The sequence below is a fragment of the Euprymna scolopes genome, chromosome 20 (assembly GCF_053919585.1).
Source record: "Euprymna scolopes isolate OS-2025 chromosome 20, ASM5391958v1, whole genome shotgun sequence".
NCBI classification, from domain to species: Eukaryota; Metazoa; Mollusca; class Cephalopoda; order Sepiida; family Sepiolidae; genus Euprymna; species Euprymna scolopes.
In genome coordinates this window covers 88,937,682-88,959,236 of record NC_136501.1, presented here as the reverse complement: position 1 = coordinate 88,959,236, position 21,555 = coordinate 88,937,682, and the positions used below count along the sequence as shown (strand labels likewise).

At 34.5% G+C, this 21,555-nt stretch overlaps 1 protein-coding gene across 1 annotated transcript; it reads left to right on the top strand.

Moving 5' to 3' along the window:
* The first annotated feature begins 2,324 nt into the window (after nt 1–2,324).
* Nucleotides 2,325–3,692, top strand: LOC145241625 (uncharacterized). The gene has a single exon (XM_080104707.1). It carries the CDS (start codon nt 2,325–2,327, stop codon nt 3,690–3,692), a length of 1,368 nt encoding a protein of 455 aa, XP_079960833.1.
* Nucleotides 3,693–21,555: the final 17,863 nt, after the last annotated feature.

Below are 21,555 nucleotides of genomic sequence, written 5' to 3'. Positions count from 1 at the left end.
CGTTTTAGTCGACTGCGTGGGTCCACTTCCTAAGACCAAACGAGGAAATCAGTATATATTCACTATCCTCTGCGCATCTACCAGATTTCCAGAAGCAGTCCCGCTCAGGAACATATCTTCTGAGAAAATCACAAGGGCTCTTCTCAACTTCTTCTCCATGGTCGGACTACCGAGGGTAATACAGTCTGATCAAGGATCGAATTTCATGTCCAGGATGTTTCGACAGTCCATGAGTGTGCTGGGCGTACAAACCGTAAAGTCAAGCGCATACCATCCCCAGTCCCAAGGTGCCCTAGAAAGATTTCACTCTACACTGAAAACCATGATCCGGACCAGTCACCAGAAAGATCCGGATCTTAGTCACCAGAAAGATTGGGATGAGGGTATTCCCTTTTTGATGTTTGCAGCACGAGACGCCACACAGGAGTCTCTAGGATTCAGCCCGTTCGAACTAATATTTGGCCACTCAGTACGTGGACCCCTAGCATTGTTAAAAGAAAAATGGCTGCAGGAAGGAGTCACCTGTGAACCCATACTGGAGTATGTGTCAAGGTTCAGAAACCGACTATATGAAACTAGCCGACTGGCACGTGAAAGATTACGAACAGCTCAAGCCAGAATGAAACAACATTATGACCGAAATACTACCCCCAGGACTTTTAAAGTCGGAGACAATGTGCTTGTTTTGTTACCATTATCTGGTCATCCACTTAAGGCTCGGTTCCACGGCCCCTACACCATTGCTCGGAAGGTCAGTGAACTAAACTATATAATAAATATTCCTGATCGTAGAAAGGCGACACAGATGTGCCATATCAATATGCTCAAACCGTATTTTGAAAGGGATAAAATAAACCTTATTGTAGTCACAACTCTGCCCACTTCCATAAAAGGACCCGGGGAGGACAGTGAAAGGATCCCGGGGAAAGAAAACCAACCTCCGAGGCTATCAAACTCAGAGATATTAGCCAATCTTACACCTGTACTATCTCATTTAACAAATAGCAGAAGGAACGATATGACCATCCTCATTCGGAGCTATAGCCATCTCTTTCCCGACGTTCCTAAACAAACGACCATCGTGCAACATGATGTGGAAATCGAAAAGGTCACCCCAGAAAAAAAAAAAAAAATCTTTGGAAAAGATTTTCTTTTTTCTAATATGGGGGGTGGGCGGGTGTTACAAATATGTGAAAAAAGTATATAATTTGAGACAATAATTACTTTTAATATTATAAAAAAAAAAGTAGGGAGTGAAAATTCTGTTTTATCGTGCTTTATATTGTCGTCTGCTCTCAGTGAATTTGTAAACATCCGGAAAAAGAAAAAAAGAGAGAGAGAGAACATACGAAAATACAGCGAGGGGACGCCTATAAACTGTAAAGAAAGAGAGAGGGGGAGAGAGAAGATATGAAACTAGAGAGAGGGAAAGCTGCAGGCATCCGCCTCGCGTATTATTGAGCGAGTGACACGAGAGAGATGCATGTACATACAGTGAGAGAGGGGGCGCCAAAGAGAGAGAGAAAGGTATACCATTAGAGAGAGGGAAAGGAGCGGCGCAGGGTGACGAGAGAGTTACGATATAGCAGCCGAGGAAGAAGGTCAGGGAAGCGACATTGTTGGCGATGGTGACGGCGTTTGTAGTGCTGATGACGGCGAAGAAATGAACGATATATTTTGACGAGAGAAAACGAAAAAAGGCGATAATGATGAACGACGATGTAGACGAAGGAATTAAATTGTTTCAAAAGAAAGGAATGCGACAGAAATATTTAAAACCCGGCGCTGAGTGAGACGATTGTTTATTTTTCTCTCTATATATCCCTCTCTCATATATGAAAACAACTATAAAAACAAAAACACAAAAAGGATATCCTTCCATTTTGGAGTTAAAAGCAGACGACAGGGTGTGAGCTGTTTATTTCTTTTGCGCGGAAATTCTCTCTCGAATCTATTTCAAGTTTTTTTGTTCATCCAGTTACACATTATCTTTTACTTTCGTTACAATATATTTTTATATATGTAAATAAAATTGTGTTAATTTTTCCATTGGCCTCGGTATTGTTACTTGGATGTGTTTTTCCTGTCTTGTGTTTATAAATGTCTTTCGAGAAAATGGATATATCCCTCCCGTATCTAAAATCCCGGGAAAACTAATTTCTTTTAAATAATTTTTTTTTTATATTTTGTGTTACGACTTTTACCCCTAGACATTCCGGGTCGTAACATAAATGGGGCTCTCGTCCGGGATTATCCTCCCCCAAAGACACTAGACAGTGAACACATTTAAAGTAACAAGAGGTGTTTAAAAAAAAAAAAAAAAGATGGCACTGGTTCAAGCATTCCTAGAGTCACCGTTATTTGAAGAACTATGCAAGATGAAAAAAGATGACATATTATCGATAGCGAGAGAGTATGAGTTAGACTACAGACCGGGTATGCGGAAAGCCAAACTAATTGAGATAGTGACAGAACATTTGGTCGATAATGACCTAGTGGACGAGTCCGTGTTGCGGATTTTGACAGAGAGCAGACCTGAACCACGTCAGGAAAGAAGGGAAGAATTCGACATCCCCAGAAATATCCGGCTCGTACCGACGTTCCACGAAGAAAATGTGGATGGGTATTTCCTACATTTTGAGAAGATAGCTTTGAGCGCTAAATGGCCAAGGGATGCATGGCCGATGCTGCTACAGACGGCGCTGAAAGGAAAAGCACAGGAAGTATATACCTCCCTATCTTTAGCAGATTGCACCGACTACGACCGCCTGAAACGTGCCATCCTACATAATTACGAGTTAGTGCCTGAGGCATATCGGCAACGATTTCGGTCATGCCAAAAGGAAGAAGACCAGACGTACGTCGAATTCTTCCATCAGAAAGAAACTCATTTCAATAGGTGGACCTCGGCTAAAGATGCCACCTTTGATTACGAAAAACTCCGTCAAATGATCTTGATGGAGGAGTTCAAGAACTGCCTCCCTAGTGAACTAAAATTATTCCTGGACGAGAGGCGGATTGACACAATATACGAAATGGCGATCCTTGCCGACGAGTACGCCCTGACGCATGCATTCGAGGGAAATAAACCCCTAAAATTATCCGAGAGCCGCTCGAACTCCCGGAAAACAAGTAGCGTTACCCACAGCTTAGGGCATAGTCCAGACGGTAAGATATATCGACCCCCTGACATTAGAAACAGATCCCCAAACAACTCGATCCGACCACCCACCTATCAAATGACAAAGACACATAGGCCTATAACGTGCTATTATTGCAGGAAGGTTGGACATATTGCAATGAACTGCCCTGCAAGGAAAAATGTGAACTCGATGAAAAGACCACTTGGTAAACCGCAAGGCTTTATCACCACCTACCAACCCCCTGCAGAGAACAACGGCGATAAAATCAGGGAGGAGTTCCAACCATTTGTGTCGGATGGTCTGATATATCCGATAAATGACCACACGAATTGGCGGAAAGTAAAAATCCTTCGCGACACTGGAGCAACCCAATCGCTGGTTTTAAAACAGATTATGCCATGCGAGTCACAGACGGCGACAGGAGAATCCGTCATAATTCGCGGAATTGGGGAAAGGTATATTAACGTACCAATCAACCTAATCTCTCTTGATTCGAACATAGTACGTGGTCTAGTGGAAGTAGGCATAGTCGATAGCCTACCCATGTAGGGTATCTCGATGTTACTCGGGAATGATCTAGCCGGCGAAAGAGTTGTTCCCCACCCAAGCCAAACACTTCAGAAAACACTGAGATGATAGAGGAACAACACCCCGGTATCTTCCCAGCGTTACGACTTTTACCCCTAGACATTCCGGGTCGTAACAGTAGTCATTGTGAGATTAAAGTAATGTGTGAAGTTAGTAGTCATTGTGAGATTAAAGTAATGTGTAAAGTAAGTAGTCATTGTGAGATTAAAGTAATGTGTGAAGATTTTAGTCATTGTGAGATTAAAGTAATGTGTGAAGTTAGTAGTCATTGTGAGATTAAAGTAATGTGTGAAGTTAGTAGTCATTGTTAGATTAAAGTAATGTGTAAAGTAAGTAATCATTGTGAGATTAAAGTAATGTGTAAAGTTAGTAGTCATTGTTAGATTAAAGTAATGTGTAAAGTTAGTAATCATTGTGAGATTAAAGTAATGTGTGAAGTTAGTAGTCATTGTGAGATTAAAGTAATGTGTGAAATTAGTAGTCATTGTGAGATTAAAGTAATGTGTGAAGTTTTTAGGCATTGTGAGATTAAAGTAATGTGTAAAGTTAGTAGTCATTGTTAGATTAAAGTAATGTGTAAAGTTAGTAGAAATTGTGAGATTAAAGTAATGTGTGAAGTTAGTAGTCATTGTTAGATTAAAGTAATGTGTGAAGTTAGTAGTCATTGTGAGATTAAAGTAATGTGTAACGTTAGTAGTCATTGTTAGATAAAGTAATGTGTAAAGTAAGTAGTCATTGTGAGATTAAAGTAATGTGTAAAGTTAGTAGTCATTGTGAGATTAAAGTAATGTGTAAAGTTAGTAGTCATTGTGAGATTAAAGTAATGTGTGAAGTTAGTAGTTATTGTTAGATTAAAGTAATGTGTAAAGTTAGTAGTTATTGTGAGATTAAAGTAATGTGTGAAGTTTGTAGTCATTGTTAGATTAAAGTAATGTGTAAAGTTAGTAGTCATTGTGAGATTAAAGTAATGTGTAAAGTTAGTAGTCATTGCGAGATTAAAGTAATGTGTGAAGTTAGTAGTTATTGTGAGATTAAAGTAATGTGTGAAGTTAGTAGTCATTGTGAGATTAAAGTAATGTGTAAAGTTAGTAGTCATTGTTAGATTAAAGTAATGTGTGAAGTTTGTAGTCATTGTTAGATTAAAGTAATGTGTGAAGTTTGTAGTCATTGTGAGATTAAAGTAATGTGTGAAGTTAGTAGTAATTGTGAGATTAAAGTAATGTGTGAAGTTAGTAGTCATTGTGAGATTAAAGTAATGTGTGAAGTTAGTAGTCATTGTGAGATTAAAGTAATGTGTGAAGTTAGTATCATTGTGAGATTAAAGTAATGTGTAAAGTTAGTAGTTATTGTGAGATTAAAGTAATGTGTAAAGTTAGTAGTCATTGTGAGATTAAGGTAATGTGTAAAGTTAGTAGTTATTGTGAGATTAAAGTAATGTGTAAAGTTAGTAGTCATTGTGAGATTAAAGTAATGTGTAAAGTTAGTAGTTATTGTGAGATTAAAGTAATGTGTGAAGTTAGTAGTTATTGTGAAATTAAAGTAATGTGTGAAGTTAGTAGTTATTGTGAGATTAAAGTAATGTGTAAAGTGAGAAGTCATTGTGAGATTAAAGTAATGTGTAAAGTTAGTAGTCATTCTGAGACTAAAGTAATGTGTAAAGTTTTTAGTCATTGTGAGATTAAAGTAATGTGTTAAGTTAGTAGTCATTGTGAGATTAAAGTAATGTGTGAAGTTAGTAGTCATTGTTAGATTAAAGTAATGTGTAAAGTTAGTAGTCATTGTGAGATTAAAGTAATGTGTAAAGTTAGTAGTCATTATAAGATTAAAGTAATGTGTGAAGTTTGTAGTCATTGTGAGATTAAAGTAATGTGTAAAGTTAGTAGTTATTGTGAGATTAAAGAAATGTGTGAAGTTAGTAGTCATTGTGAGATTGAAGTAATGTGTGAAGTTTGTAGTCATTGTTAGATTAAAGTAATGTGTGAAGTTAGTAGTCATTGTGAGATTAAAGTAATGTGTGAAGTTAGTAGTCATTGTGAGATTAAAGTAATGTGTGAAGTTAGTAGTTATTGTGAGATTAAAGTAATGTGTAAAGTTAGTAGTCATTGTGAGATTAAAGTAATGTGTAAAGTTAGTAGTCATTGTGAGATTAAAGTAATGTGTAAAGTTAGTAGTCATTGTGAGATTAAAGTAATGCGTGAAGTTAGTAGTAATTGCGAGATTAAAGTAATGTGTAAAGTTAGTAGTTATTGTGAGATGAAAGTAATGTGTGAAGTTAGTAGTTATTTTGAGATTAAAGTAATGTGTGAAGTTAGTAGTTATTGTGAGATTAAAGTAATGTGTGAAGTTAGTAGTTATTGTGAGATTAAAGTAATGTGTGAAGTTAGTAGTCATTGTGAGATTAAAGTAATGTGTAAAGTTAGTAGTCATTTTGAGATTAAAGTAATGTGTAAAGTTAGTAGTTATTGTGAGATTAAAGTAATGTGTGAAGTTAGTAGTCATTGTGAGATTAAAGTAATGTGTAAAGTTAGTAGTTATTGTGAGATTAAAGTAATGTGTGAAGTTAGTAGTCATTGTGAGATTAAAGTAATGTGTGAAGTTAGTAGTCATTGTGAGATTAAAGTAATGTGTAAAGTTAGTAGTTATTGTGAGATTAAAGTAATGTGTAAAGTTAGTAGTCATTGTTAGATAAAGTAATGTGTAAAGTAAGTAGTCATTGTGAGATTAAAGTAATGTGTAAAGTTAGTAGTCATTGTTAGATTAAAGTAATGTGTAAAGTGAGTAGTTATTGTGAGATTAAAGTAATGCGTGAAGTTAGTAGTTATTTTGAGATTAAAGTAATTTGTGAAGTTAGTAGTCATTGTGAGATTAAAGTAATTTGTAAAGTTAGTAGTCATTGTGAGATTAAAGTAATGTGTGAAGTTAGTAGTTATTGTGAGATTAAAGTAATGTGTAAAGTTAGTAGTTATTGTGAGATTAAAGTAATGTGTAATGTTAGTAGTTATTGTGAGATTAAAGTAATTTTTAAAGTTAGTAGTAATTGTGAGATTAAAGTAATGTGTAAAGTTAGTAGTTATTGTGAGATTAAAGTAATGTGTGAAGTTAGTAGTTATTGTTAGATTAAAGTAATGTGTGAAGTTAGTAGTAATTGTGAGATTAAAGTAATGTGTAAAGTTAGTAGTTATTGTGAGATTAAAGTAATGTGTAAAGTTAGTAGTTATTGTGAGATTAAAGTAATGTGTAAAGTTAGTAGTAATTGTGAGATTAAAGTAATGTGTAAAGTTAGTAGTTAATGTGAGATTAAAGTAATGTGTGAAGTTAGTAGTCATTGTGAGATTAAAGTAATGTGTACAGTTAGTAGTTATTGTGAGATTTAAGTAATCAGTAAAGTTAGTAGTCATTGTGAGATTAAAGTAATGTGTAAAGTTAGTAGTAATTGTGAGATTAAAGTAATGTGTAAAGTTAGTAGTCATTGTGAGATTAAAGTAATGTGTGAAGTTAGTAGTCATTGTTAGATTAAAGTAATGTGTAAAGTTAGTAGTCATTGTGAGATTAAAGTAATGTGTAAAGTTAGTAGTCATTGTTAGATTAAAGTAATGTGTGAAGTTTGTAGTCATTGTGAGATTAAAGTAATGTGTAAAGTTAGCAGTTATTGTGAGATTAAAGTAATGTGTAAAGTGAGTAGTCATTGTTAGATTAAAGTAATGTGTAAAGTTTGTAGTCATTGTGAGATTAAAGTAATGTTTAAAGTTAGTAGTTATTGTGAGATTAAAGTAATGTGTAGAGTTTTTACTCATTGTGAGGTTTAAGTAATGTGTAAAGTTTGTAGTCATTGTGAGATTAAAGTAATGTGTAAAGTTAGTAGTCATTGTGAGATTAAAGTAATGTGTAGAGTCTTTACTCATTGTTAGATTAAAGTAATGTGTAAAGTTTGTAGTCATTGTGAGATTAAAGTAATGTGTAAAGTTAGTAGTCATTGTGAGATTAAAGTAATGTGTGAAGTTAGTAGTCATTATGAGATTAAAGTAATGTGTGAAATTAGTAGTCATTGTGAGAGTCCATAATGGCATAATCATGTTGACACACTGGTTCCTGTTAAATCACTGGAGTTAAGCAACGTTGAGCCTGGTCAGTGCTTAAATGGGTAACAATTTGGGAATTCCAGGTGCTGTATGTGTTCTCCACTTATCTCAGCATTGTTTGCAGTTATCGTATAAAATTATGATTTGGTGCAGTACGCTTCTTCCCCACAATGTTTTTGTGAATTGTGGATCTTGCTTAATTTTTGCAAGGTATTGTTTTCAATCATTAAGCAATTCTCCTTGCCACTCGACTCAAGCGGTGCTATTTCAGAAGAGGTGTGGTTGGTGATTGACCAACCTTTGCCTCACAATTACTCGCGCAGCTACCCTTACAGGGGTATCCATTTTTGAAATTGAATGGAGGCATAATGTTTGGTAGAATGTTCTACCTTAGGAAAATAATTTGGTTTGTGTACAATGAAATGGTGGACATACCTTTCTTCTTCTCTCACTTCGTTAGTTTAGGTATTCACAATTTTGTGGTACTTTCTCATTGGGATGAGAGTTTTAGCTTGTGCTTGCTTGTGTTGAATAAAAAACAAAAAGAGATTAAGCTGATACATTTGGTTCAAATATAGAAATCAGCGCTAAGGATGAAATATTGGAATATTTCTCTTTTTAAATGTTGCAGAGGTGCATGTTTTCTGTGCTTCTGATTGACTTAAAGAAGATTTTGATATTAAGATTTTATCTGATCAAAAATGGAACAAGATTTCCTTGCTGCTGCTTTGTGTGTTTGCAGGTAGATCATGAAGATTATGTCTTAGGATTTTATGGTCTGCATGAAGTCCTCTTCTTTGGTTGCAGTTGTTTACTGTGCTTGCAAGATTGCATGTCCTCCCCTCCAACAATGAGAGCAGGAAATCTCAGGAGCTGTTTAAAAAGTTGGCGTTAGTTTTACTCAGAATACACAAGATGATTGTACATGTTCTCATTTCATTGATTTGTGGCTTTGCACCTGATGCATTTTTGCTTACCTCATGCAAATTAGCCCAGAAAAAAATGGATCCTGATGTTGTCTCTGACTGAATTTTCATCAGAATTCTATTAGCCAGAGTGCATCCATAATACGAGAATCATTTTCGATGCAAACCAATGCATTTCAATATGATATTGTGGCTGATTTTTTGTTAAAAATACGTCCACCAAATCTTCTACTGGAACATTTTTTGTAATTTAAAAAATGTATACTAAATTTCGCCACGACACGTAAGTACATAATAATGCTTACAATTGAAATGCGTTTGTTTAAAAGATTACCAATCTACACAAGCACCGACTTTTGTGTCAACAATCTCTTTTAGCGAAGTATTATTTTTCGATAATTGTTGAAAACATATCTAAAAATGAGTTGATATAAGTTATCTCTCTTATTTTGTCAGCCTAAAGTAAAAATCCGATTCGAAAAGTATTAACTTAATAAGTACAGACTTTCATACCAATTTGAGACTAAAGTTAGTTTGCAATCGGTTATTTAAGATCTAATTTGATAAAAACAAAAGTGTTAATTAATCTCCTGAGAGGTAAACTTATTTTATGTCTTTAATTTAGAAGACAGTGCTTGTCTATAATAAAAGTCTCACCTGTCTGTTTAAATTTATGTATGTATGTTTTTCGCAAAAACTTTCGATAGAGGCGACGGATCCTGACAAGATCAGTATCATTTTGAAGATCAAGGTCTCAGACAACAAATATCGAAAAATTGGCCAAAAACATTAATTCCTGCACTCTAAACTCGGCCGTTTTGTACAAGGAGGGGTCGATTTTTTTCGTTGACATTTTAGTAAGTCATCGTCACTGTTGGATTGCCTTCGGTTAATTTCAACGCTTTTGACTTCTGGTCGCGTCATGGAGACATCGACTAAGACGTCAGATTTTCTTTCACTTTCTTTTCTGCCTTCGCATCACGGGTTCGAGCCTACTACCACTTTTTTTTTAACACTTCTCTCCACACACACCTCCAAACACCCAGGTTAGTACAATATAATGGGGTTATATAATTACGTGTCATGTCGAAATTAGTAAAAAATTTTAAAAATACGATCCGATGATCAAGCAGAAAATCTGCAAGAACTGTTTTTTACACAAAAAAGACATAGACATTAGCAGTCCGTCATTTTCTATTTTAAAATAATGGAGTACAATTATTTTGTCAAAACAGACTGCAGTTACCTCCCCTGGATTTTAAGAAGTCTTCAACATTAACAAATACGATAAAACTCTATAATTTGCTAGTCATTACTAAAATGGGTGACCATTTGGGAATACTAGGTGTTGTATGTGCTCTCCATTTATCTTGACATTGCTTTTAGTCATCCTGAATTCTCTTTGCCACTAGAATCAAGGGATTGTGTAATCCTTGCTTCACAATTCAGTATTTGTCATCTATCATCTATCCAGGATGATCAGATGGTCCTTGCCGGTCTGATGAACGAACATCTATGTAATACTAAACTAATTTCAATCCCAAAACATTCAGCATGTCATGATCTTAAAAGATAAAATGATTTGAATTATTGAAAAAACTGTTTAGGGCAACGATTTATCACCACACACTGTCTCTACACCTTTTCAAAATATTTTCCTTCTACCCCCCACCCACACACACACTTTTTCTCTTTCTTCTACTACTAGCCTGTTGCCTGGCGTTGCCCGGGTGTTTAGAGGTGTGTGTTGGGCAAAAAGAAAAAGAAAGTGGTAGTAAGCAGACAGGCTTGAACCTGTACCACGAAGGAGGAAAAGAAGGTGAAAAAAAAAAAAAACTTGATGTCTTTGCTGTTGCGTCCATTGTCAAATCAAGGCTAGTCAATCAAAAAGAGGGGATGACTTTAAAAAATATTTGCGAAAAAAGCGACCCCTTCCTGTAGAAAAGTGTCCAGTTAAGGGTGAAGGAATTAATGTTTTTGAGCCAATTTTTCGATATTTGTCGTCTGAAGGGTCGAGCTTTAAAATGATCTTGTGAAAATCTGTCACCTCTGTCGAAAGATTTAGGCATACATACATACATACATACATACATACATACATACATTTAAACAGACAGTTGAGATTTATATAGTAGACTAGCAGGGGTGCCCGGCATTTTTTGGGTGTTTTGGAGGTGTAAAAGAAAAAAAAAAGTTTTGGTAGGAAGGTAGGCTCAAACCCGAAGCCTTGATGCGAAGGTGGAAAAGAAAGTGAAAAAAAACACTGGCATCTTACCCACTCGGCCACAACGGAAGAGGAATAAAATGCATTTTAATTCAACGATTAAAAAGTTGAATGACAGGTGCATGAACTTAATGAGTTCAAACATCATGCTATATGGGGAAACTTAACTTTGGCTGCAAGCCAGTGTTTGCGTTTTCCACAAGATGTTGGCTCCCCATAAATAGGGGAGTGTCCAAATGAATTGCAATTGTCTGATATAAGGGGTTTCTCCCATATTCATCAAACCTCATTGCTTTTCTGGATGTCCCTGGCGAAGTGCCATGGGGCTTCTTTTGCTATGGATTCAGTTTCACTTTTATACTGAACAGCCAAACAAACATGCATAAACCAAGAAATATCTCGAAAATAGCAGGTAAAAATCGCCGAAATTAAAGATATGCGCAAGCTCGTTTCGTAAATCGTAGATATTATAATTTAGATAGCATATAAAAGGTTCTATTAACCGTCCCCCCCCGGAAAAAGTCTTTGCCGGACATACACAAAAAAAATGCACACACACACACACACACACACACACACACACACACACACATACACACACACATTTACGCTTTTATATTATAGATTACTTCGGTTTAACAATATCCTACTCTGCATCTTAGGTATATTAATAATTTTATCTGAAACCTCAACCCCATACTAATAGGTAACACATATAGCACAAGTCTAGATGTCACCCTTTCTTCCTCTCTACTTTCCAAACTTTGGTTTGATTTGGTTTGGTTTGGTTATTTTATGGCATATCAACCTTTTCTGGTTATTTAATGCCAAATCCAGTTATTTTGGAAATAGTATTCATGTTGCATCCAATGTTATTTTGTAGAAGGTTTTTATTCTTCAAGCTCTTTGTATCTTCAATCACTAAGTTTGTAGTGTTTGGTTTGGTTGTTTTAGAGTGGGGTTTATCGTTTTTGTTCCCTGCCCTGCAGAACATGAATGAGTTTTGCAATGGGAGAGGGAAAAGGGTTACAATATTAATGTTTGGGACATTTTAAGTTAGGAGACCAGTCAGGAAGTGGAGTAGATAGACTTTTCAAACTTACTTTCAAGTCCAAAAGTAGGCAGTGGGTGATTTTCACTGTTTTTTATGGAGTTTTCTTCACTGCTTTTAAAATAATTTTGGTACAAGTGCAATTTAAGTATTTTTATGTTTTCATTTTTTTAGACGAATTATACTAAGGGAGAGAAAATACAATCCAAAATTAATCCTTGTTTTCTAACCAAATTTCTATTATTGGGGTTAATAATAGCAGAAGCTTAACCTTTATCCTCGAGTGGTTTCCGGATCTTGATAAGCGGTGATTCCTGTGTTAAAAAAAGAAGAAAAAAAGTTCCTTGAACTTACTCCATCCATTTCTAATTCTTGCGATCACATTAGCACCAGGTCCACCCTGTGCTCCATTGGTAACAAAATCTATGAACAATTTAGTAGTCTCGTCACCCAAATATACGTTTGCCATTCAAATATTCTTTCATTCAAATATTCTTCCATTCAAATATTCTTTCATTCAAATATTCTTTCATTCAAATATTCTCCCATTCAAATATTCTTCCATTCAAATGGTCTTTCATTCAAATATTCTTTCATTCAAATATTCTTCTATTCAAATATTCTTTCATTCAAACATTCTTTCATTCAAATATTCTTCCATTCAAATATTCTTTCATTCAAATATACTTTCATTCAAATATTCTTTCATTCAAATATTCTTCCATTCAAATATTCTTCCATTCAAATCTTTCATTCAAATATTCTTCCATTCAAATATTCTTTCATTCAAATATTCTTCCATTCAAATATTCTTTCATTCAAATATTCTTTCATTCAAATATTCTTTCACCCAAATATACGTTTGCCATTCAAATATTCTTTCATTCAAATATTCTTTCATTCAAATATTCTTTCTTTCAAATATTCTTTCATTCAAATATTCTTCCATTCAAATCTTTCATTCAAATATTCTTCCATTCAAATATTCTTTCATTCAAATATTCTTCCATTCAAATATTCTTTCATTCAAATATTATTCCCTTCAAATATTCTTTCATTCAAATATTCTTTCATTCAAATATTCTTCCATTCAAATCTTTCATTCAAATATTCTTCCATTCAAATATTCTTTCATTCAAATATTCTTCCATTCAAATATTTTTTCATTCAAATCTTTCATTCAAATATTCTTCCATTCAAATCTTTCATTCAAATATTCTTCCATTCAAATCTTTCATTCAAATATTCTTCCATTCAAATATTCTTTCATTCAAATATTCTTCCATTCAAATATTTTTTCATTCAAATCTTTCATTCAAATATTCTTTCATTCAAATATTCTTCCATTCAAATATTTTTTCATTCAAATCTTTCATTCAAATATTTTTCCATTCAAATATTCTTTCATTCAAATATTCTTCCATTCAAATATTTTTTCATTCAAATCTTTCATTCAAATATTCTTTCATTCAAATATTCTTCCATTCAAATATTTTTTCATTCAAATCTTTCATTCAAATATTTTTCCATTCAAATATTTTTTCATTCAAATCTTTCATTCAAATATTCTTCCATTCAAATCTTTCATTCAAATATTCTTCCATTCAAATCTTTCATTCAAATATTCTTCCATTCAAATCTTTCATTCAAATATTCTTCCATTCAAATCTTTCATTCAAATATTCTTCCATTCAAATATTCTTTCATTCAAATATTCTTTCATTCAAATATTTTTCCATTCAAATATTTTTTCATTCAAATATTCTTTCCCTATATCCATGTTCTCACTCACTTCTTATGTAACAAATCTTTGCATGTATACCAGAGAAAATTTTTATGTAAATTATTTTTACAGAAAATTAAAATTAAAACATGTAACGGTTAATCCTACTTTTCTTTCACCGTTTGACCTTGTTTTTACACACCATCCAATAAGATTGCCATTCTATGCTGAGTGCTGCATTATGGTCATATGTAGCTCGATGATTGGCTTTGTGGTCACACTACAATAAAACCAACGCAAGACATGTTGTTGGTATAATTCAGTTGAAAAAAAAAAAAAAAGAGCTCTGTACATGTGTGTGTGTCTGATGTCATCATGGAAAACGATTCTCCAAACTATAACGTCCATATTTTAGTTAAGTCTTAGTGAATCAACTAAAACCCAACTGAGATAATTTTTCTCTCAAGGCCATCATTGTTGTTTGGTTAAAGTTAGCTCATCTCCTCATCTGTTAAACTCTTCCTGATCTGCTCTGAGCCGCAAATTGTCATCAACTATCCCAAAATTTGTCTCAAAATAACTGAAAACTTTTACATTTTTTTACTCAAATTCAGAAACCCTACGAGTCCCGATAAGTGGAAAATGGCTCACCCTCTCAGTCACTCTAAGCTGATAACCCTAACCTATACTATTTCTGACCGCCTTTGTGCATCTTGATGGATCGTTTCTAACCATTGTAATGGCTTTTTTTTTTTTTTTTACTTACTTATGAATCACTTCCTAACACTCTGTGGGGGGCATCCATAGTAGCACACATGAAAAACATTTTTTATTATTAATAAATGCAAAAATGATTGCACTTATTTTAGAAGAGTGAAGCCCCTATTCTACAAACTATTCTCATTTTCAAAATTGTCAGTTTCATCTATCAGTTAAATATAATTTACCCTAACCTGACATATTTTTTCCATATTTGAATTTGCATTTGTCTCTGTTCACTTTTTCATATAAATTCCTTGTTCTCTTTTAACCTACATGTAATTCCACTTCTCGTGTATCCAATACTGCAAATGTCACAGAAAATTATTAGCACTCATTAGCCAGGTTTCCTTTCCATCGACCAGCATACTTCATACCCATATTTATCAAGGACTGGAGGCCACTCAAGGATAAGTGTTAATGAGTGTACTGTAATCAATGAGACAATATTGTAGTAAACGTTAGTAGTGGAAATTTGGTAAATTGGATTACTTCAGGGGACGGCTCATCAAGAACTTGTTTACATTGGACTTGAAGACGATCATATTGTAGTCAGCTGGAAAGCAAGGAAACGGAAGAAAGTTCCACAGGTGTGCAGTTCTTAGAAAGACGTTGTTCATGGAATCTATGTTTAGGTTTAGGCATAGATGAAGAGTGAGGGAAAATTATTGATAGTGGTTTCAGCTAGATGAGTGTTTTTGATGAAAGTTTGGCAAGGGGGAACCATAGATTGAAGCTCAGACGAGCACTTGCCATGAAAATAACGATAAAGCAGAGACAAGCTCGCAATGTCTCTTTTGTGGGAAAGATGTTGCAGGGAAGAGAACCCCCCCCCCCAACTAGGCTAAAATATCTATTTTGAACTCTGTCAAGGCAGAATAATTTGCTTCCAGCAGCTCCTGCCCAGATGTGGTAACAGTACTACATCCTTGAACGCATTTGGCTCTTATGCAGGTAGAGAATTGCATCAGTAGTGAGATATCTACTGGAGCGATAGAATGATCCCACCATTTTTCTAGCAACCTTGGCAATGGTTTTATATATATGTGCTCCATTTCAGATCAGGAATAAAGGTCAGACCCAGAAGCTTGTCAAAACATGGAGCCTCCCCAAGACGAAAACCATTCATTTCAACTCATGCCAGACGGGGATAAGAGTGTAAAGATAGAAGCTTGGTTTCAGATGCATTAAAATTAGCCAGCCACCTCTTTCCCCATTGCACAATATGCTCAAGATCAGAAGAGAGAGAATCAGAGAGAACTTGGTCATTTACAACCTTTGAAGTGTTGCTATAGATGGTAGTATCGTCAGCATAAATGCCTACGAATGATTTTAGGATGTGATTTTAGAGATTATTGATATAGATCAGGAAGAAAGTTGGGCTCAGGACGGACCCCTGAGTGACTGCAGCATTAATACTGTGAGCTTCTGCTAATCATCCACTACTCTTATGAACCTATCAGAGAGAAATGGTTTAATAATTGAGAAGACATTTCCAGCTATACCGTAACTGGTGATCTTGTAGAGTAGACCTTGATGTTATACCCTTTCAAAGGCCTTTGATATGTCAAGAGCAATTAACCTAGAAAGGAAGCCTCCATCGAGAGATTCGCTAATCCTATGAAATATAACTGTTAGCACATCTGCAGATCTGTAGATCTAGCAGAACAGAAACCATATTGCATGTCACTGAGGAGGTTATTTTTGCTGAGGTGGTTGACTACTGCTCTATTTAACACAGATTCCAGCAGCTTACTCAAGTACATTAAAAAAAAAACTCTATGAAATAACTAAGCAAATCAAGTAATCTTTTTTTACAAGCGGCGTTCCAACAGTAATGCCTCCTATTTTTATTCCACCTACACGGATCAGAGGGAATTGCAAAATGCATTGTTATGATGACTGAACTTATGCATTCATGATCTGAAAGTTTCACCTCTCTGTTGCAGATATTAACGGTGTGAGACTCTAAAAAGACAACGCCCGTCATAGAAATGTATCAGTCGCAGAGATGTGTCAGTGAATGCAGAAAAAAATTGAACCACTCAACATTCACCGGTGCCTGTTGAACGTTTATGAAGCCAATGCAGTTGATGTTAGCACAGTTAGGAGGTGGGTTTGTTGATTTCAGAGTGGAAACAGATATGTGAATGACACACCCATGCACGACTACCATACCATCGCTTACAAAAATGCATTTAGAAAGTTGGTGACTATGTAGAAAAATAAATTATGGAGCTGAAAAGGTTACTGATTTTAATCTCTGTAGTTCTTTAACTTTTTTTTTTTTTAATAAAAACAAAATAGGTTGCATTACTTTTGGAACTAACATAGCAAGTCTCTTGCACTCATTAAACATTTCACTTCTTGAAAAATGAACAGGAAAAAGGATCAAAGTTTGAAATGTAAAAAAGAAACAAACAAAAACTCAAGTTATATATATATATATATATATATATATATATATATATATATGCATAAACTTTCTTTTCTCTTTTCGCTTTTAATGTTCAGTGAATAGCATAATTGTGAAATATTTTTTCTTTCCAGTCACGCAGTCATCAGTAAAATTGTTCAACAAACAAAACAAATATAAAATAACTACGTGGACTAAAATTCAAGTTAAAAAGAAGGTTCAATCTTCAGGGGTCACTAAGATATTTTTGAAAGGCTTTCCTATGGCTGAATTTTTTGGGATACCTGTACTAATTGTTAATATTAGAGAAAAAATGTTTTACGAAACAGAGGATCGATACCCATGCATATATTTTTTTAAAACACAATGCAAGGAAAAAAAAAGTTTTTTTGTTTTTGTGAAGTTACTTCCTTTGGGCTGGGCATATGTCATATTTTTCGAATTCTTGCAATGCAGAGCCAACCCTCTTTTCCTTAATAGAGAAAAAGAAGAATGTTTTCAACACCCGAAGAAGGTCGCAGGTTGCAGCAACCGAAACGTTGTGCTAATAATACTCAAGAAAAGAATAATAGTCTGATTAATCGACATAACACAAGCAAAAATTTACTCTATTTAACCCGATGGTGCATTGTCACCTTTTCATGCGTTTATGTATCAAAAGTTTAGAATTCTATTTTAACTGAAATTTTAGCCCAAGTGGTTGTTGTACTGACCATTCAAATTTTCTTTTAAAAGTGAAAACATTTTGACAAAAATACCTTTTCGCAATATGTTAACGATTGAACATCAGTAATTGAAAAACTTTCACAGCATTATGAGTCAAAACTAAACCTACATATTGGGTTGACCAAAAAGTTCGTTCATTTTTTTTATTTTTTTAAATATCATATTTCCGGCTTGATAAAACTCGTTTCATATTCCTATTCTTCGAATCCTGTATTTGATGTAACAAATAAATATGTCGACGTCAGTGTGTAATAAGTAGGGCTATGACAAGAGAATATTCTTTTCATTATTTTGACTCTCAAGTATATATCAGTTAATATCTTATATGTTTTTGGATAGAGTGATATGGTTCTCGATTGATTAACAATCTATGGTGTCCCCCTCGCCCAACTTTCACAAAAAAAAACACCCATCTAGTTGAAACCACTGTCAATAATTTCCCCCAGTCTTTATCTGTGCCTAAACCGAAACATAGATTCTATGAACAAAGCTTCTTTCTTAGAACTGCATGCCTGTGGAACTTTCTTCCGTTTGTCTGTTTTCCAGCTCATTACAATTTGGTTATCTTCAAGTCCAACGTAAACAAATTCTTGATGAACTGTCCCCTTAAATAATCCAATTTACCAAATTTCTACTACTAACGATTACTACGAAACCATCCCATTGACTACTGTACACTCAATAACCCTTATCATCAAATGGCCTCCGGGCCATGATAAGTGGTGACCCTTATGTAAAAAAACAAACAAACAAAAAAAACTGTGTCTAACTGTGCCGGATATACACTCGAGAGTCAGAACAATAAAAAGAGTATTCTCTTGTCATAGCGCTAGTAATAAGCCTCTGAGTAAAGGAGTTCACACATTTTTGTTTGTATTTAAGGTCTTGAGATGGAAGATCAAGCAGAACACTACCGACATTTGATGCTGTTTTTTTTTTTTTACTACAAAATAAAAGGGGGCGGGGCTACACTAACCCTCATAAAGATATGGCATGTGTATGAGGAGAATTCTGTTATATACTATATAATCGATTCTGAAAAGGAAATTTTTCCGTGAGAGATGCTCGTCACTCCTACCTTGCTCTCAACAGTCAAAAATGATCAAATGAATGATGAGTAAAAGTCATAGTTGAACAAAATTGCCGTTTGACAACCAAACAAATCGCAAACACTCTCAAGATTTCCAAATGAAGCATGGAAAACTGAATTGCATAAACTCGGTAACGTTTCTAAACTTGATGTTTGGATTCTTCATAAAGTGACTGAAATGTAGAGGAATACTGGAGAAGAACACTGGTTGCTCAGACCAAAGTGGGTTACCTCCCCTTGGGTAGAGAAACCCAGAAAGCAGAATGCAAAAACAAATTTTTCAGTAAGAGATGCTCTTTGCTCTGGCTGGCCAAAGATGATCAACAGTAAAAGTCGTAATTAAAGAAGATTGCCGTTTGACAACCAGACAAATCGCAGAAATTCTCAAAATTTGAAAATCGAACATGTAAAATGAATTGCATTAATATCCACTAAAAAAAAAAAAAAACTTTTCGGTCAATTCAATATTCGATACAAGGACAAACCGAAAACAGCAGAAAGTTTTCAATATCATTTTTCTTTTTTCTTTTTTTCAAATGTATATAAAAAAAAAATGCTTCTGATAATTTTTGTAGTTGATAAACATGTTTTGAACTTTGAAAACATTTTCAAAAATGTTAACTTTTTTTAAGTTAAAATTTTTTTAAAATTTAATTTTTCTTTCCTTTTTTTTTTTTTTTTTTTCATAAATTTATTCCCAAAGAGACTGACAGTTGATATAATGTGGGGATGCCTAAAATACACCTCCCCGCTTAATACTACCCATGGAATCTGGAATAAAATTCACAATCCTTCCTGCAAGCAATCCTTTCTTCGATACAAATAAACACCAATCTTTATTTTGCCTCCGCATGAAGGCAGAGTTAGTTATATGGTTGGCTTTTAAAGTAAGGGGGAAAGCCAGCTCCCTCCAAAAGGGAACTCTGGATTCTTAAAAAAAAAAAATAAAAATTACTTGTCTAGACAGATTTCTCCTTCACTGAACAGAACAGATGAACTGTAGTACCAGAACAAATACTACACTTTGATCTTAGTCAAAATATACTTCAGTCTATGCCTGATCTGTTCATCAAGTTTCAGTCATGAATGTCTGACAGTCTTTTTTTACCACTAGTCAATGATATATGGGGAACACTGTGGTGATCGTCTCATCAGTAAGAAGTGTGATCCTGATTAGGATATGTATTTTTGTCTGGTTTATTGAAGACAGGGCCGGCCTTAGGCCACTCTAGCCTATATGGCTGCAGTGGGCCCCACGCTTTCATAGGCCTACGCTGATTCATTTTTTTTTTTCCAAATCTTAATTTTCATTTATTATTCCTATCTCTACCCATATAGAGCCCTGCACAATCTGTTTTGCAATAGCTAAGGTCGGCCCTGGTTGGAGATTTGAACTATTTAGAGTTTGGAGATGGTACTAATAGGACATATGTCATCAGCCTACCCCAACAATGACATGATAAAATCTACAAATATGCATCGTATTCTTTTACAAAGAACTAGCATGGGTGCCCAGCATTGCCTGAGTGTTTGCAGGTGTGTGTTGAGCAAAAAAAAAAAAAAAAAAGTGATAGTAAGCACGCAGGCTCGAACCTGTACCGCAAAGAAGGAAAAGAATGTGAAAAAAAAGTGACGTCTCTGCTGTTGCGTCCATCACCAAAACAGAAGTGACAAAGGTTTAAATTAAGGCTAAGCAATCGAAAAGAGGGGATGACTTTCGAAAATATCTGCGAAAAAAGCGACCCCTCCTTGTAGAAAACTGCCCAGTTGAGGGTGAAGGAATTAATGTTTTTAGCCAATTTTTCGATATTTGTCATCTGAAGGGTCGAGCTTCAAAACGATATGTCAACTCTGTCAAAAGTTTTAGGCAGACATAAAAACATACATACAAACATACATACATACATTTAAACAGACAAGGTGAAATTTATATCATAGATGATTCTTAATTATTTCTAATTCCTTTTTAGCACAGCCAAAGATAAAAAGTATTTCTATTAACTTTCAGTGTTGTTTGTTGTCATCAACTTTATTCATTTATGAAATCAGATTGACCTTCTATCACAGCCAACTTTAATTATAATGGAAAATCTTTCCTTTCATTATAAAACAAAGACTGTTGGATATTTATGACTAAAACTTGGTGGACAAGTCAAACATATTGTTTCATATTATTTTGATCATTTCGATTACTGTTCTCATCTTAAATGTTATTTGCATAACGTTTCAATGAATATAATCGTCATAGTGACCCATGGCATAATGGATAACATACTTAGCAAAATTCAGTTGTAAGCTAACTCTTCTGGGGGTTGAAGGTTCAATCCTCAGTGCCGTCAACATTCAAAATTATAATTCCGAATTACTTAGGACTTCTACCCAGTCATGGCTGACAGAATAAGAACATGTTAACCTTGTGGATTAAATAAAGGATTCTGTTCGAAATTGCATGCAGAATCCTCAGTTCGATGGAAAGGCTTCCTGGTTCGACAAGTTTCACCTAAAGAAGGTTGGAGGTTACATCAACTGAACCGTTGTGCAAATTACATTCTAGATGAGAACGGTAGTCCAAAGAATGTAGATAACAGATTTTAGAAATCCTCATCTAAAAAATTCAGAAACTTAAGTTAGTTTGTATTGTAAATATTGTTGGATTGCAGAAAGAAACTTGAATTTGATTACCGATTCCATGGCTGGTGTACATTTTGGAAGAGATTACTTTGTTAAACTGTCTGAATTGTGATGACATGATAGCTAATATAGCAATCAGGAAATACTATTAACCAACCGACCAAAAAAGTCAGTGATTGTAAAAGTGCTAAGCAATATT